The sequence below is a fragment of the Dromiciops gliroides genome, chromosome 1 (genome assembly GCF_019393635.1).
Source record: "Dromiciops gliroides isolate mDroGli1 chromosome 1, mDroGli1.pri, whole genome shotgun sequence".
Classification (NCBI taxonomy): Eukaryota; Metazoa; Chordata; class Mammalia; order Microbiotheria; family Microbiotheriidae; genus Dromiciops; species Dromiciops gliroides.
In genome coordinates, this window is record NC_057861.1 from 241,383,458 (window position 1) to 241,401,284 (window position 17,827).

At 40.8% G+C, this 17,827-nt stretch overlaps 1 protein-coding gene across 1 annotated transcript in view; it reads left to right on the plus strand.

Annotated features, from left to right (window-relative positions):
- The first annotated feature begins 518 nt into the window (after positions 1 to 518).
- Positions 519 to 17,827, plus strand: part of TAF4B (TATA-box binding protein associated factor 4b) — a 204,762-nt gene continuing 187,453 nt past the window's right edge. Inside the window, exon 1 of the mRNA XM_043975081.1 lies at positions 519 to 975. Coding sequence (XP_043831016.1) covers positions 528 to 975 — 448 coding nt within the window. The 5' untranslated portion in view covers positions 519 to 527. The remainder of the gene's footprint in view (positions 976 to 17,827) is intronic.

Genomic DNA, 17,827 nt, shown 5'->3' on the forward strand with positions numbered 1-17,827 from the left:
AGAATTTTTCTCTTTCCTCCACCCCCGCCCCTTGTGCATTTTTCCGTGTGTGTGTGTGTGTGTGTGTGTGTGTGTGCGTGCGCGCGCGCGCGCGCGCGTCAGTCAGCGGTGGGGGGTGGCTGTTGGCTGGGCGGCGGGACCACCGCGGCCAGTGCACAAGTTTGGGCCCGGGGAGAGCGGAGGAGCGAGTGCCGCAGCATGAGCTGGTGCCGTGGGGCGGGCTCGGGATTTTGCTGAGGTGCCGGGCCGGCCGGCAGGCGGGGTACAGCCCCCACGTGGGAGCGCCAGGGCGAGGGCGGCGGGAGCATGGGCTTCCTGCCGGCGTGTCCGCCGCGGCGCTGAGCGGCCCCCGGGCTACCTTCTCCCTCCTCTTCCTCCTCCTCCTCCTCCTCGGACTGGGGCTCCACAGCCACGCCGGCCCCTGACTTCTCTGCAGCGGACCCGGGGACTCTGGCTCGCTATGCTGTGGAGCTCGCACAGTTCTGGAGCCTGGAACCGTTCGCGAAGCGTCTGCCCTCCTCTCCCCCATGAGCAGCAGCCCCGCGGCTGCCGCAGCAGCTGCAGCTGCCTCGGTCGGGGGGATGCCCACCGGCCTCTCTGAACAAGGTGCCGCCGCCGCTTCTTCTGCTTGTCTCAGCGTCCCCGGGACGGTCACCATGGCCCCTGCTCTTCTGACCAACGGGAGTGTCCAGAGCCACCTCCCTCCGGCCGCCAGCAGCGCGCTCCCGTCAACGCTGAGGAGCACCCCGGTGTCCCTGAACACGAAGGCCCCCATAAGTCTTAGCTTGGTGACCGCTACGTCCCAGCCCCTGGTGAAGACGGCCCCCTTGGGGACCCTGGTGACCAAACTGGCTACTGTCAATACCGTCCCCAAGACTAACAGTGGTCCCAGGCTGCCCGCTCCTCAAATTGTGGCCGCAAAAGCCCCAAACACAACTACGATCCAATTGCCTGCCAATTTCCAGCTTTCACCTGGTAAGTTTTCAACTTTTTAAAATCCCTTCCTCCCCCCCCCCCCCCATTAATTACGTTGGTCGCATCTGTGATGACCTAGGAAAGGTTATATAGATGGGGCCCCTCCTTCCTCCACTCTACCCTCGTGCTCGTTCTTCCTTTTACGTATTTAAAGTGTGTGTCAGGAACCTACCTAAAGGACCTGACTCACAGTCTGAGTTTGCAGTCGTCTTAGTGGAAACAGGACTAGACCCTACTGGATAACTTGTTTTTACATTACAAATTTGAAAGAGCCTTTTTTTCTTTCCTCTTTATTTTTGAGTCATTGCTGTATTTTTTTTTCTTGCCACGGTTCTGGAAGAAGAAATTTTCACCCAAGTGACTCAGTGGAAGCTGGAGCGTTTTGGCAGCAAAGGCCTTAGTGATTCCTGGTAGATGGGTGCAGTACATAGTATCTATATATAAGCCTTTTGAAGTTCCTTTTGAAGAAGTGATCAGGCCGCATCACTAGACTGCCTCAGGAAAAGGGTGTTCCAAAGGTTTCCCATCTGTAATGGGTGGGAGAGTAGTGCAAATTTTCTAAAGTATTGTTTCTGGTTGTTTTCCAGTTCTTGTCATTAACTGTGCTGCCTTCTGCACCTAGGCTATGCTTTGATTGCTAATCTATGCAATGTTTCCGTCACTCAAAGCATAAATGATCTAGTTGAAAATATTCTAGAATTATAAAAGTAGTTTGAAAACGTTCCAGTTATGTTCAAGGCATGCTTTTGGTCTTTTATTCATCAGACACATGGTGCTTTCGGAATAAAATTTTACCTGCATTTGAAAATGCCACTTTGTGTTTATGTGAAATTATCTTACCTTTCAGAGGATTTCAAGACTGGGGCAGGCATGACTTGATAGATGTTTTTATCTTTACCGACTGGTTAGGTAGGAAACAGCTGCGAGCTATTTACTGGTTGGGGAAAACTGGAGGTGGAATTCTGAATAGGAGGGTTCATATGGCTTGATTCACTGTCTGCTTTAGCCTTTGCCTTATGTTTGCAAAACCTTCAGGGCTCGTGAGTTTTCCATACATTACTAGTCTGATTCTCCTTACCATTCCTGGGAGGGTAAGAGTGGTATTCCTATTTTGTGGATGTTGAAACCTGCACTCCACAATTAAGTGACTTGCCCAGGGGCAGAAGGTAAACTATTTGATTGAAAGAGAGTTCCTTGAGGGTAGGGATAGTCTAGTTTTTGTCTGTAGTCCCTGCCCTAGAGACATTGTAACTAGTGTTTAGGAGAGTTGGAGGGGGAGCCAGATAAACTTGAGTTCAGGACCCTCCTTTAACTTGTCCTTTATGGCTTAACCTCTTATTGTTCTTTAAAGAACTTTGATAAGACTTTAGAATTTCTGGACTGGATCAAGATAGGAAGTTTCTGATGTTGATGAAATTCCTATCCATTCCCATCTCCCCATATATAGTAGGTGCTTAAAGTTTGATGAATTTTGTAAATAAGAATATGCCTATAACAAATATATAATAGTTGAGTAAATTCTACTATATATATCTATATATGAATTTAAATGAACCAGATCTGTTCTCAATTGGAGAAACTTTTACCTCTCTGCTTAGTAAAATGATAATTGGAGTAATTGGAGTTATGTATAATAAATATGATAAAGGAAGGTGAGCAGTTGATTCAAATGATACGGTATCTCTTGTTAAACACAATTGGCATTATACATTGGCTCTCCACAAAAAATCACCCCCAAAACCCAACCATGACTATATCAGACTTCTTGTTATGATTATCTGTCTACCCTGTTCTTTGCCCCAAAATTTAATTTCATTCAACAATATTTAGTTTCTCCTGTGCCAGGTTCTCTCCTGGTGGGGCTACTAAGACAAAACAACAACAGCAACAACAACAGAAAACACACGAAGCAGTTTTTGCACTCAAGTAGCTTATGTTTCAAAGGGAAACTGTTAAATGTGCATAGGTAATTTGAGCCTCGAACTAATGTTGTGGGGATCCAGGAGGGCTTTACATAGGACTTGGCACTTGAGCTGAATGAGCCATGAAGGAAGCAAAGGATCCTAAGAGGAGTTGAGGCAGCACATTTTGGGTCTAGGGTTAACTTTTACCAAAGGTGAACTGAAATACAATGGAGAGAGAATTTAATAACAATAATAATGTATAGCATTTCTATAATGCTTTAAGGTTTGCAATATGCTTTACATACATAGTCTCACTTGATTGACAAAAAAGCCCAATGAAGTGTTTCTGTTTTTTCCTAAGGACGGAGACTCGGATATTAAATGGCTTTCTTAGGGTCACATACCTGGTGAATGTCTAAGCCAGGACTTTATGTCTTCCTGACTCAAGACATTGATCTCCCTGTTATACCATCTAGCTGCCTAAAAAAATGAAATTTAATAAGGATAAAGTTGAAAATTCTTACACTTGAGTTCTAAATTCAACTTCAGGTACAAGATGGCAGGAGAGGGAGGCAACAGGTCCTTTAGAAAGATCTAGTGATTACAGTGGCCCACAGACTCAGTATAAGTGAGTCAGTGGTGTAATATGGTACTCTGAAAAAAAGCTAATGTGATTTTTGGGCTGCCGTAAGAGGTAATGTCCAGGACTAGGGAAGTCTTCATGAGACTACATTTGGAGTAATGTGTTTAGTCCTAGCCATCCTATTTTAGGAAAGACATCGGTCTACAAAGATTTATTAAACTCCTCTGTACAATGTGCTAGGCATTGTGCTGTCCACTGGGGACACAGAAAAGGTAAAAGACTGCTCCTGTTCTCAAGGACGTGAGACCAAGATGGTATAGGACCTGGAGACTATGCCCTGTGAGGCTCTATGGAAGGAACAGGGGATGTTTAGCTTGGAAAAGAGAAGGCTTAAAATCTTTCAAGTATTTGAAGGGTTGTCAGGAGGGATTATATTTGTCCTCTTTGGCTCCAAAAGGCAAAAGAAAGAAAAATGAGTGGAAGTTATAAAGAGGCACATTTTGCTTGGAGATAAGGAAAAACTTCCTTATGATGAAAGCTATCCAAAAAGTAGAATGAACTGTTATAGATGGATTCTTGTTCAGGAGTGACTTAGATTGCCTGGTCTCTGAGGGGAGGGTTCTGTCTAACCCTGAGTTTCTGTGATTCTGTTATTCCGGTAATACAGAGTTTGGTGAATAGTTTGAAAGGGATGTAACATATCTAAAGCAGAGTGAAATGAAATAAATAAAAAAAAATAGTTTGTAGCCAGATAGTCAAGGGCTTTAAATGAGTTATTTTTTATTTTTATCTTAGTGGCAGTAGGGAACCCACTGAATATCTCTGAGCAGGGGAATGACAGAGGCACCCTGATACTTGAGGACGATTATATTGGCAGTTGTGTGAAGGATGGATTGGAGAGGATAGAGACTAGACTGTAAGCAAGAAATGCAGTTGGGAGGGTATTATATTAGTCTAGGTGATGAAATGGTTGGAATTGAACCAGGGGAGTGGCTGTGTGTTCAGAGAGAACACAATGAATCCTGGAGACAGAAATTAAAAGATTTGCCAACTGATGGAAATGGGGGAGTGAGAGAAAGGTAAGAGTACAGGATGACTGGAGGTTGTTGTGAATCTGAGTGATTAGAAATATGGTGGTGCCATTAATATTAGGAGGAACAGAATTAAGAGTACCTTGGAGGACCAAGCTGTATCTATCAGTGGACACAGTGCACTTTTTTTTTTTTTAAAGTGAGGCAATTGGGGTTAAGTGACTTGCCCAGGGTCACACAGCTAGTAAGTGTCAAGTGTCTGAGGCTGGATTTGAACTCAGGTACTCCTGACTCCAGGGCTGGTGCTCTATCCACTGTGCCACCTAGCTGCCCCACAGTGCACTTTTAAATAAATCAATGGCAAAGAAAACAGATAACAAGATGAACATTTTTATTTCAGAGTAAAATTTTCGACTGATGTGTACCTGGTCTTTTTTTAGTGTTAACTGAAATAGGGAAATTGGCTGGAGCAGCTGGTCTGGTTTAGGAGGATGTACGATGGGTTCTGTTTTGGTCATGTTGGAGTAAATGTTTTGTTGAGAGAACCAGGTTGCAATGTCTGGAAGGCATTTGGTAATGTGAGATTAGAGTTCATGAGTATTTAGGGCTACATATGTGGATTTAGGAGTCATGTATATGGTCATAATTTAACGCAACGGAGCTGATAAGATCTATGAGGGAGAGAAAGTATAGACGAAGAGAAAAGAGGACCAGGACAGAGCTCTGGGAGACACCTAGCCAAAGGGATAGAAGATGGTTATCCAGCAGAAGGGAATGAGAAAGCACAGTAAGTTAGATAGACAACCCAGAAGAGAACAGTGTTTTGGAAGAGAAGGGAGGACAGTATCCAGAAGAGGAGTCTGGTTGAGGTCCTCAGAAGCTAAAATTAGGTCAAAGAGTTAGGATCTAGGTTGATAGATGGATTTGAGGGCAGGAAGTAAAAGCCATTGGTCGATGTTTTTTGTTTTGGCCATTAAAGGGGGAAGAAAATAAGGGTAGACGTAAGAGAAAGCATAGGGTTAAGAAGCCATTAAATAGGGAGACTGAATATGAGAGGGAATTATTGGTGGGGCAGTCTCCTAGACAAGTTTGGGTAAGGGCTCAAGTCGAAGCTTTAGTCAGGAAGGAAGGGACTCCTTGTCTTTTCTTTAGAGAACAGAGAAAAAGAGAAAGGAAATAGGGGGTGGTGGAGTGCCTTGATTTCCCCCCCCCATGGACAATCAAGACCAAAACAAAAGACCATTTATTTTACAAAGGGATATTGGATAATTTGAATCAACTTCTCTGCTTCCTTTATCATTTTTATTGATTAGCACTCCAGTTATTGCTTGACTAAATTTACAGGAACAAAATATAAGGTCATAGAGATACAAATCTCTCTAAATAATGGACGTGCTTTGTTTAAAGGGGGGGAAGTTGAATTTATATAATCTTTTAAAAATATTTGTTAAGGAATAGGGGAACAGCTCTGTATAATGGTTGTTTGGAGGCAGATGGAATATTGGATTCATAGAGGGCCCAGCTAATTTGACTGAAGTATAGAGTATTTGATGGAAATGAGTCTGAAAGAATGAGAATGAAAGCCCTTTACAATCAGGCTGAAGCTTTCAGAAGTTTGTATTTCATTCTTCAAAGCATTGGAAAGCCACTGAAGTTTCTTGAGCAAGGGATTGACATGATCAAACCAGTTCGTTAGAGCTATCACTTCGGCAGCTTTATGCAGGGTAAATTGAAGAGGGGAGATACTGTAACCAGGGGATCCAATTGGGAGGCTTGCAATAGTGCAGGTAAGAGATGAGGGCCTAAACTAGTTTGGCTATATCATGAATAGAGGGAAGGGAGTTGATAGGAGTTGTTGAGGAGGTTTGGCACTCAGTTATGGATATAGAGAGTAATTAAGACTGATGAGTTGAAGGTGGTGACTCCTAGGTTGTAAATTTGGTTGACTGGAAAGGATGACGCTGTCTTACTTAGTCAGAAAGAGGGAAGTTAGGAGTCAGGGTGGGTTTTGAGGACAAGTTTTGCTTTGGACAGTGTTGAGTTTGAGATGCCTATTGGGTATCTAGGTGAGATGTCCAGCAGGCACTTGAAGATGCATGGGATTAGAGCTCAAGTGAGAGATGAAGATCAGATATCAATATCTATTTATCTATATCTCTCTATAGAACTATATATCTCTATAGACAGGTAGCTGTTAGATCTATGTGTAGCTAGATTTATAGATTTTTCATTTCTATCTCTAGTATCTAGCACTCTGCCTTGAGCATATTATGCTCTTAATATAAGATTAAGATAAGGGGCAGCTAGGTGGCACAGTGGATAGAGCACTGGCCCTGGATTCAGGAGTTCCTGAGTTCAAATCTGGCCTCAGACACTTGACACTTACTAGCTCTGTGACCCTGGGCAAGTCACTTAACCCCCATTGCCCCACAAAAAAAAATAATATAAGATTAAGATGCAGTCCAAGAAGTAAAACACCATCTCTGTGAAGATGACTCAGAAATAGAGAGAGGTAGATAGTAGATAGCTATAGATCTATACAGACCTATAGCTTTCCCCTCTATAGGCTTAGATTTTAGTGTAAAGGAGATGAAAAATATGGAAATAATTATAGAAATGAAGTTAGAAAATACATCATTCTTCTCCCACTATCTCAGACTCCAAACTGAACCCTTCTTTGTGACAAAGAAAAACAATAAAAACAAAAAACACCTCATATAGAGAGTCTGACTTTGTATACAGCATCCTGTCCTGCCTCTTTGGTGAGCAAGGGAGCTAGGTTTCATTATCCTTTATGTTACCTTCATTGTTTTTTCCTTTACTTAGATTCCTTTTGACATTGTTGTAGTCATTGTATGTACTCCTGGTCCTGTTCATTTCTCTGGCAGGAGAGATTCAAAGTGTGGGGGGGGAGAGTGATCATTTGTAACTAGGAGCATTAGATAAGTCTTCATTGTTTGTCCTTCATTTTCTTTTCTTTTTTTTTTTTTTTCCCGGTGAGGCAATTGGGGTTAAGTGACTTGCCCAGGGTCACACAGCTAGTAAGTGTTAAGTATCTGAAGCTGGATTTGAACTCAGATACTCCTGACTCCAGGGCCGGTGCTCTATCCACTGCACCACCTAGCTGCCCTGTCCTTCATTTTCAGAGAGGACCATGACATCAAAAGGTGATGTCATGACTTGCAGTGAATTGGATTTAAGTAAGGGAGGGCTGTGTAAAGTCACCAACCTCACTCCTCACTCCAGAGCCATCTGGGTCCAGCGGCAAGATATATATCAGGACCACTGGAGATGGTTCCGGATGTTTAAGGCAATTAAGTGACTTGCCTGTCACATAGCTACTAAGTGTCTGACGTGAGATTTGAACTCAAGTCCTCCCAACTTCAAGGCCAGTGCTCTATCCCCTCTACCACTTAGCTGCCCCGTGGAGGTGGTGGTATATCACAGAAGCTTTGAAAAAAGGAGGATTTCAAGTAGATGGGGAGGGTGGGAAAGGGAGTACATTATAGGAATATAGGGGACAGTGGGAGACAAACTGGATATGGTTCCTAGTTTAGTTCAGTTTTAGTATAGCATGCATGAAGTAGAGTAGAATGGAATCAAGCTGGAAGAATAAATTGGAGCCAGATAGTTGAGGGCCTTGAATACCAAGCTGAGGGCTTTGTAGATTATTTGGTAAACAGACATGGATAGACCTGTGTATTAGGAAAATTACTTCTGCAATGGGATGAATGGCGTGGGTGGGAAAAGTAAAGGCTCTTATAGTAGTAGTGTTGACCACTGGGAAGAGCATTGGCTCTGGAATTGGGACCCCGAGTTCAAATCCTATCTCTGATGCTTACATCTTTACTCTGGACGAGTCACTTAACCTTCTTGAATTTCAATTTCCTCATCTGTAAAGGAGTTGAATTAGATGGCCTCTAAGTTCTTTTCCAGTGCTAAAGCAACGACTTCAAGAAGGGTCTGAAGGAGGTTGACACTGGGAATGGAATGGAGAGAATGAATGAGAAGAAGACATGTCAGCTTATTGGATGTGAAGGGAATAAAGGAAGAATCAAGGATGACAATAATGAGCCCAGGTGACTAGGAAGACAGTGGCACCATCAGTAGAAATTAGGAAGAGCTATAGGTTTTGAGGAGTAAGATAAGTTCATTTGGGAACATGTTCGTATTTGAAGTATTGATCAAGTGGAGATGACTTACAGGCAGTTGAACTAAGAAGGAAAGTCAGATTTGGAAAGAGTTTTGGTAATCATTTTCAGAGAGGTGATAAAGCAACAGAGCAATCTCTTGACCAACAGATGAGATGGTCAAGAGATTGACTGTACTGTGAGTTTTAGGGGAGATATTAGTTGTTTTGGACATAATTCTGAGGTACTATGAGTTGCCGATTGGATTGTCAGTTTATCTTAGTTAAGTGGGGGCAGCTAGGTGGATAAAGCATTGGCCCTGAAATTGGGAGGACCCGAGTTCAAATCTCACCTGTGAGACCTAGCTGTGTGACCCTGGGCAACTCACTTAACCCCAGTTACCTTAAACATCTGGGACCATCTCTAGTCGGCCAGATGTGTCTTGCCCCTGGACTCAGATGGCTTTGGCAGGAGTGAGGTTGGTGACTGTGCACAGCCCTCCCTACCTTCAATCCAATACACTGCAAGTCATGACATCACCCCAATGTCTTGCTCCTCTTCAGGCACAAAGAACAAAACAACAACAACAATGGATTAGTGAAGCTAAGTTATTGGAATATGAATGCTTACAGTTTTTAAAAGTGTCTTCCTGCTTTCCTTTCCTTATTTGAGAGATACCTTTCCACTATTCTGGTTCTCTCTCTGTGGTCACTCCCAGTATTGCAATAAAACTGGGAAACTGAAAAAAAAAAATTGTCTTCCTTCCAGTCTTATAAAAAAATGTCTTAATACATTTCATTATTTACTTATACCAAAATAATTTTTCAATAATTTCTACCACCCAATAACAGAAAAAGATAAGCGAAACATATACTGGAAACGATAATTTCTAGCATTTCTAACCAGTTTTCCCCACCTATTTACTTAGTGGAAATGTGTTCCAACATACCACCTGGAATCCATTTATCTTTGCATTAGATCTGATCTCTGTTGCCCTTAAGTACTCTCTTCACTTACATTATTTTAGTCTTCATTTATATTCTCCAGGTTCTACTTTCCTCACTTTGCAATAGTTCCCTTGTACTGAGATGAGGGGGATATCGCATTATCTGTTCTGTGACAATTTATTGAGTTTTTAACTTACTCAGAAATGAGTTTCTTTTAGTGATCTTTTCATTTTCATTGTTGAAATCATTGTGTATATTCTAGTTTTGCTTATTGTGTTACAAATTCATGCAAATCTTTGTTTTTGAATTTTTCATTCATAATTTCCTAATGCATAACAATATTTCATCACATAACATTTTTCATCAGTTTTCTAATTGAAGGGTGACTACTTCCCTACTAGTTCTTTACTTCAACTAAAAGTGCTGTGATTATTATTTTGGTATACATAAGGCCTTTAGTTCTTTGATCTTTGGGATGTATAACAAAATGGGATTGCTTGATCAAAAGAGTATGAACATCTTAGTTACTTTAATAATCTCCAACTGTTTTCTAGAATGGTAACAGTAAATTAGTGTTCCTGTCTTCTAACAGTCTTTGAAGCATTGATTGTCTTAGTAATCTTTTATTGTGTTTTTGACTGTATGTGAAATATTTAAATTTTGTTAATTTGCATTTTTCTAGTGATTTTTTTTTTTCATTTTAAAAAATGTCTGTTGGGGCAGCAAGGTGGTGCAGTGGCTAGAACATCGGCCCTGGAGTCAGGAGGACCTGAGTTCAGGTCCCGCCTCAGACACTTGATACTTGACACTTACCCTGGGCAAGTCACTTAACCCAATTGTCTCACCAAAAACAAAAACAAAAAAAGTTTGTTGATAGATTGCCTTTCTTCTTTCAAAATTCTTCCCTTTATAGCTGTTGACCAGGTATTTATTGGGAAATGCTGCATAGTCTCGTCAAGTCTATACAAATACTGGAGGTCGGAAGTTGGGTGTTTGTTTTAACACAGCAATGTTGAATATAAAGATTTCTGCCCCTCCCCCATATAGATTCTACTCCTAATCACATTGATTTTGTTCATGCAAAAGCCTTTTAATTTTAAATAAGCAAAGCTTTCTGCTTTCTTCCCATAATCGTAGATATGAAGTGTACCTCCTTCCATTTTTTGGGGGGTATAATTCGGTCCTTTTCCCCCAATTTAAACTAATAATAAAAATGATAATCCCTAAGTAGTTATGGTTTGCAGAATATTTATATTTGTTACCACATTTGATCTTTATAACCTCTCTGTGAGGTAGATGCTGTTAAAATGCTCAGTTTTACAGCTAGGGAAACAAGTTGAATTTTAGTGACCTGCCTAGGATCACACAGGTAATAAGTGTCTGGAGACAGGATTTGAACACAGATTTTCCTGACAAAATCCAGCACCATATCTGCTGTATCACACTACTGCCTAAACTCATGACTTGAATATTTTAGCTTATGGTAAGGAAGTCTTGAATTTGGATTGAGTGTGAGGAGAGAGGGGATCGGGAGTATGAACCTGTAAGTTATCCTTAATACTTATTTGGGATATCTGCGCTTGCCTTTGATGGCGTGCTGTCCCTGGCAGGTTGCCCAGTATAGTAATATTGGATTGATTGTATGTAGGTAGTTCTTTGCAAGATAGGCAGTGGACAGGGGACCTTCTTTTGTTCTTTGAGCTCTTAGATAAAAAGAATGGTTTTTTTTGTTTGTTTATCATAAACCTATTAAACTATAAAGTACTGGGAGATACTACCATCATACAGAAGGAAACACTGAATTACACAGAGTTAATCACACTCAAGAAACATTTATTAAGTACCTACTATGTGTCATGCACTGCTAAGCCCTGGTGCTACAAAAAGAGGCAAAACATAGGCCTTACATTAAAGGAGCTTGCGATCTACGGGAAACAACAAGCAAACAGATATATACAAAGCAAGCTATTTATGATATAAATAGGAAATAGTTAACACTTTGTTGCATTCACAAGGTCTGCAGAGAGATACCATAAGTATTTCTTATTCCTCATGTGTTCCTTGGGGTTGTGTCCATATTAGATGGAAATTTGGTTAGGAGCCTTTGTAGACTTGCAGGAATGGAATCTGCATCCCTTTGGTGGAATCCAGTCCACAGAGGTGGGGGTGAGGAGTAGTAAGCCATTGCTCCATGTTAATGTTAAGTCTTCTGGATGTTCTTAATTTTTCTTATTTCTTGAGGAGTCATTAACAACTGGAGAGCAGTGATTGTTTTATCTAGTCATAATAGTGTTGATTATCTCATCTATATAATGATTACAGTAGCTTTCACATACTGTTCTCATCTGACCTTCACTGTAGCATGGTGAGGTGGCTCCTGTAAACAGCCCCATTTTTGCAGATGAGAAAACCGTGACTCAGACAAGGGTTACTTAGCTAGTAGTAAATGGCAGAGCCAGGATTCAGGTCTTCTCTTTCCTAGTCCTTTTCTCTTTGTAACCATTAACTTTTGGGCAGTACATTTGTCTGGGTTCCTCCTCTTCTCATTAGTGACTTCCTATCCAAGACTACCATTTGGAGAAGCCATGCTTTGCCTCACTCTTCTTCACTTTCCACATTGCCTCTTCCTTCCCTCCATTTTTCAGGTACCCCATATGTATTGTCTTCCCCATTAATCTCATAGGAACTCTCTTGGTTGCTTGTATTTGTAGCATAGTGCTTGGCACGTAGCAAGCAGTCAATAAATGCTCTGCCGGGTCTATCTTTGTCTTTTTGTTTCTCTAAATGTTCTGTTGCTTCTTGCATGCATCAAAGCCCCCATATGTTAATTTTTTTCCTTTAAAGAACTGTAGTTGAATCGTGGGATTCCTACTAAGTTACTCTTTGGTGCTAATTTTGTGTATAAAGTTTACTTATATGAAGCATATTTTTTTCAGGGGAAAATGTAAGGCTTTTGGAGTCTTTTTAAAAGTATTCAATAAAGCCATAGTCAAGCATGTTTTTCCCATGAGCTGTTATATCAATCAGTCAACATTTATTAAGTGCCTAGAATGTACCAGGCCCTGTGCTAAGCACTGAGGGTATAAAAAAAGACAAAATGCAGACCTTGCCCTCAAGGAGCTCACAGTCAAAGAGGGGAGACCACAAACAAATAAATGTACAAACAAGCTACCTACAGGATAAAGAGGAAATGATTGGGGCAGCTAGGATAGAGCACTGGCCCTAGAGTCAGGAGGACCTGAGTTCAAATTTGGCCTCCAACACTTGCCAACTTACTAGCTGTGTGACCCCGGGCAAGTCCCCAATTGGGCATTAACCCCAATTGCCTCACCAAAAAAACCCCCAAGCAAAAAAAAAAAAAAAGAGGAAATGATTAATGAAGGGAAGGCACTAGGATTAAGAGGGGACGGGAAAGGCTTCCTGTGGAAGTTGGGGTTTTTAGTTGGGACTTAAAGGAGTGCAGGGAAGCCAGTTGGCAGAGATGAGGAGGGAAGAGCAGTCCAGGCATAGAGGACAGGTACAGAAAGATCCTAGAGCTGAGAGATGGGTTTTTTTGTGGAACCCCTGGGAGGTCAGTGTCACTGGATCAAAGAGTATGTGTTGGGAAGTGAGGTGTAAGAAGACTGGAAAGGTAGGAGGAGACTAAGCTAAGAAGGGGGTGGAGGGGGATGACATAGCTTGGCCGGCTTTTTTTTTTTTTTAAGTCACTGTAGTGGCTAAATGGAGGATAGATTGAGAGACTTGAGGCAGCAGACTCACCAGCCAGCTACCGCAGTAGTCCCAGGCATGAGGTGATAAGGGCCTGCACTAGAGTGGGGGCAGTGTCAAGGGAGACAACAGGGTGAATACTAGAAATGTTGCGGGCCTTGGCAGTAGTTTGTAGATGGAGAGTGACAGATAGTGAGCAATTGAGGAGGATTCCTAGGTTGTGAGCCTGAGGGATAGGATAGTGTTACCATCTATAGTAATGGGGTAAACAGGAGGTGGGGGGGGGGTAAGGAGAAAGACACTTAGTTCCTTTTTGGACATATTTAGTGTAAAATGTCCACAGGACATCCAGTTCTAGATGTGCATCTGGAGGTCAGCAGTTAAGTTTGGGGCAGGAAGAGTCTTCAGGATGGAGATGATAATTCAATCCATGAGAACTGAACGAAGTAGACTAGAGGGAAAAGAGAAGAGGGCCCAGGACAAAAAAAGCTGTAGTCTGGAGGAGGAATTAGCAAAGGAGACAGAGAATGAGTTGAAAGGTCTGATGGGGAGAAGAACCAGCAGAGAGAGATGTCCCCAAAATCCAGAGAGAAGAGAGTATCAAGAAGGACAGTGATCACCAATGGCAAAGGCTGGAATGAGGACTGAGATTGGATTTGGCACCTGAGAGATCATTGGTAACCTTGGAGAGATCAATTTCTATGGAATGATAAGGTCCAAAGCTGGGTTATAAAGTGGATGGCCTTTTCAAGGAGTTTATCCACAAAGGGTTGGCGGGAATAGAAGGGATCAAGTGAGGGTCCTTTGAGTTTAAGGAAGACATGAACATGTTTGTAGGAAATAGGAAATGAACCAGTAGAAAGGAAGAGATTGAAAATAAGTGAGAGAGTGGGTATGACAGAGGGGATGATCTTTTGGAAGAAATGGTAGGAAATGGTACCATCCAAGGAGGGACACGTTTCTTATGTTTAAAGAAAGAAGCGCAGGGCAGCACGTCGATATCAGGACTGGAAAGCCAGCCTTGGATTCTCAGGATTCAAGTCCCTTCTGACTGGCTTTCTGACCCTTGGCAAATGACCTAAACTCTCAGTCAATGTTTTAAGGCTTTTCATAAGAAGCAGCACAGTTGCTTATCAACTATGGCAGTTTTCTTATTGGGCTTTCCATACACTAGTGAAATAGCACATCTAGACCAAAGAAAAGAAAAAAGAAACTTAGTAACTTGTACTTACAAGTAACTTAGTAACTTAAATTTTGTGGCTATACCCAGAATTTTTTTTAAGTGGAATAAGATTTTTCACATTTTTTGTGAAGGTAAAGTTGGTACCACATCTTTTAAGAGGCATTTTTATAAGACTCCTATTTATTGATGAACATGTTGTATTCTTCTGGTGAAGCCCCATGTCTCTTCAGACAATTGATTTGTTGCCTATATTCATAATTGAAGGAAATGCTATATTTCAGTTAGAGGTTATTAAAAATAAAGATGTAACTTTTTTCACATCCAAGTTCATGACCCTTTGAAATCTAGCCATGAACCCCAGGTTAAGAATGTATACTAAAAAAAAAAAGTATACTACTTGAGGGTAGGGATTTGTACCTATTTTGAATTTGTTTCCCCACTACCCCTCACATTATGTGCCCAGCACATAATACATTAAAAAATCCTTGCTTGATTTAAAAGTGTTTATCATCTTAACCTTTAGAAAAGATGTTGAAGTAGTGGAATTTCTGAGGGAAAACAACTTTTTGACTACCTTGGAATGCTAGTGACATTAAAATAGGTTTCCAGCTCATTTGAATTGGACATGCATTTCTTCTTTCTGATGACTTGTTATACACTTCCCAGAACAGTCCATATCTCAGTTACCTGTAACCCATGATACCCATAGCTTTTATAGAATCAGAATTTAAGCTGGAAATCACCTTAGAGATCATCTAGTACAGTCAGGTGATGCCTGAGGACCCATTCTCAGAATAAAGTTTCTAAATGCATAAAATTTAATACATAGGATTGCATAGAAAACCAATAATGTTGAAATACAGTTATTAAAATATAAAAAACCCCAAACTTCACAAGACCCCAAGTTAAGAACATTAACATTCCAGTCTTCTCATTTTATAGACAAGCAAACCAATGCCTAGAGATGTGACTTGCTGAGAGTCATATGTGGGGGGTATTAATAGGAATTAGAACTTGGAGTTTCTGACTGCCTGCCTGGTGCTCTGACCACTACCATAGGTTTTTTTGGGTGAGAGTACACATTATATGAAACATCAACTCAAATTCAGTAAATACTTTATTAAATATCTGCTGTGCACAAAGCACTGTAAGATGTTTCCTTTTTTCTTTTTTCCTTTTTTTTTTTTGGTGAGGCAGCTGGGGTTAAGTGACTTGCCCAGGGTCACACAGCTAGTAAGTGTTAAGTTGAGGTCAGATTTGAACTCAGGTACTCCTGACTCCAGGGCTGGTGCTCTATCCACTGCGCCACCTAGCTGCCCCTTGAGATCTATTTAAATGTCCAGTTTCGGTAACTTTTATTTTTGCTGTTGTTTCTGACTAGATATGTGAATTCATAGGTGTAGGGAAATCTCTGATGGTTCTGCAGCTTATACTGCAATATCTGGGTCATTGAAAAGTTAACTAACTTGTCCAGGGTCAAGTAACTGATAGTCTTAGAAGCAGAACTTTTGTATCATTTGAAATAATTGCTTATAGACAACAGTTTTGGGCAAGCATATTGTTAATTTATTAATATTATACCAGTAAAAAATTGACCATGTTTCTCCCTAACTTCTCATGGTCTCAGGCCCAAGTGGTAGAGAAGGCAGGGAGAGAGCTTCAGAGTGCTTAGGTAGCCCAAGCTTTTCTGCAAAGCTCCAAAAGACCCAACACAGAGCATGTGGTGTCAAGGAAAGGCAAGAGAGCAAGAGAGACAGAAAACCAAAAAAATCTCAGAAGACTTGGAAGACCTGCTCGGAAAGTCTTCTAAGTTTTTATTTTTTTAAATCATAAAATTATTTTATTATTTTTCCAGTTATATGTAAAGATAGTTTTCAACATTGTTTTCATAGAATTTTTGGTTCCAGATTTTTCTCCCACCCTCTCTTCCCTCCTCCCTCCCCCAAGATGGAAAGCAATCTGATATAGGTTATATATGTACAATCACATTAAACATATTTTTGCATTAGTCATGTTGTGAAAGAAGAAGCAGAACACAAGGAGTAAACCATAAAAAAGGGAAAATAAAACAGCCAAGAGGTAGAGAGAGTATGGTTCAATCTGCATTTAGAATCCACAATTCTTTTTTCTGGATGTGGAGAACATTTTCTTTTATGAGTTCTTTGAAATTGTTTTGGATCATTGCACTGCTAAGAAGAACCACTGTTGATCATCACACAGTGTTGCTGTTACTGTGTACAATGTTATCCTGGTTCTGCTCATCTCACTCAGCATCAGTTCAGGTAAGTCCTTCCAGGTTTCTCTGAAATCCTCCTGCTCGTTGTTTCTTATAGAACAATATTATTATATCACCATTATATACCACAACTTGTTTAGCCATTCTCCAATTGATGGGCATTCCCTTGATTTCCAATTCTTTGCCACCACAAAGAGAGCTATTAGAAACATTTTTGTACATATGGGTCCTTTTCCCTCTTCTATGATCTTTTTGGGATACAGACCTAGTAGAGATATTCCTGGGTCAAAAGGTATGTACAGTCACATAGCCCCAAGGTTTTTTTTTTTAATCCTCTTTTTTGTGGAGGGCAGCAGGACAATGAGGGTTAAGTGATTTGCCCAGAGTCATACAGCTCGTAAGTGTCAAGTGTCTGAGGTCAGATTTGAACTTAGGTCCTGCTAAATCCAGGGCCTGTACTTTATCCACTGCGCCACCTAGCCGTCCCTTAATCCTCTTTTGACAGAGGCAGATCACTATACACTGATCAAAACTAATTGGGATTTTATACATCAGACAAATCTAATTAGTTAGTTTCATTCAACTCTATTGGTTGACGTGACTTGAAGGTGAACTTTAGAGATGACATCTGGGTAAGAGATGGAAAAAACCCTCACTCAAATTGTTTAGGGCAAAGTTCATTATCCAGGTGTGGTTTAATCCCACCTTTCACTCACCTAGGCAAAAAAATCTGCATTCCTTTTGTTCCCTTGGGTTTGTTCCAGATGAGATTTGATGAAGGAGAACTGACTTTCTGGAAGGGGGAAAGAAAGGACTGATCCCTGGGTGCCTAAGAAATCGATTATTAATTATTTTCTCACAACTTGAACCCAGACTTCATAACTCCAACGCCAATTCTAGCCACTGAAAGAGACTTTAAATGTTGCTTCAAAACAAAACAAGTGAGACTTTTAAATATAGTGTATATAAAATATCAATATATAAGTATGTGATGGTATATGTCTATAACCCACATATTTATATAATGTGAAATATATATGTATATATAAATGTAAAGCAAGTTTTGAGTGTGGTTATATTTTTTTTATTTTTTATTAAAAATTTTTTTTTTTTTTTAGGCAATGGGGGTT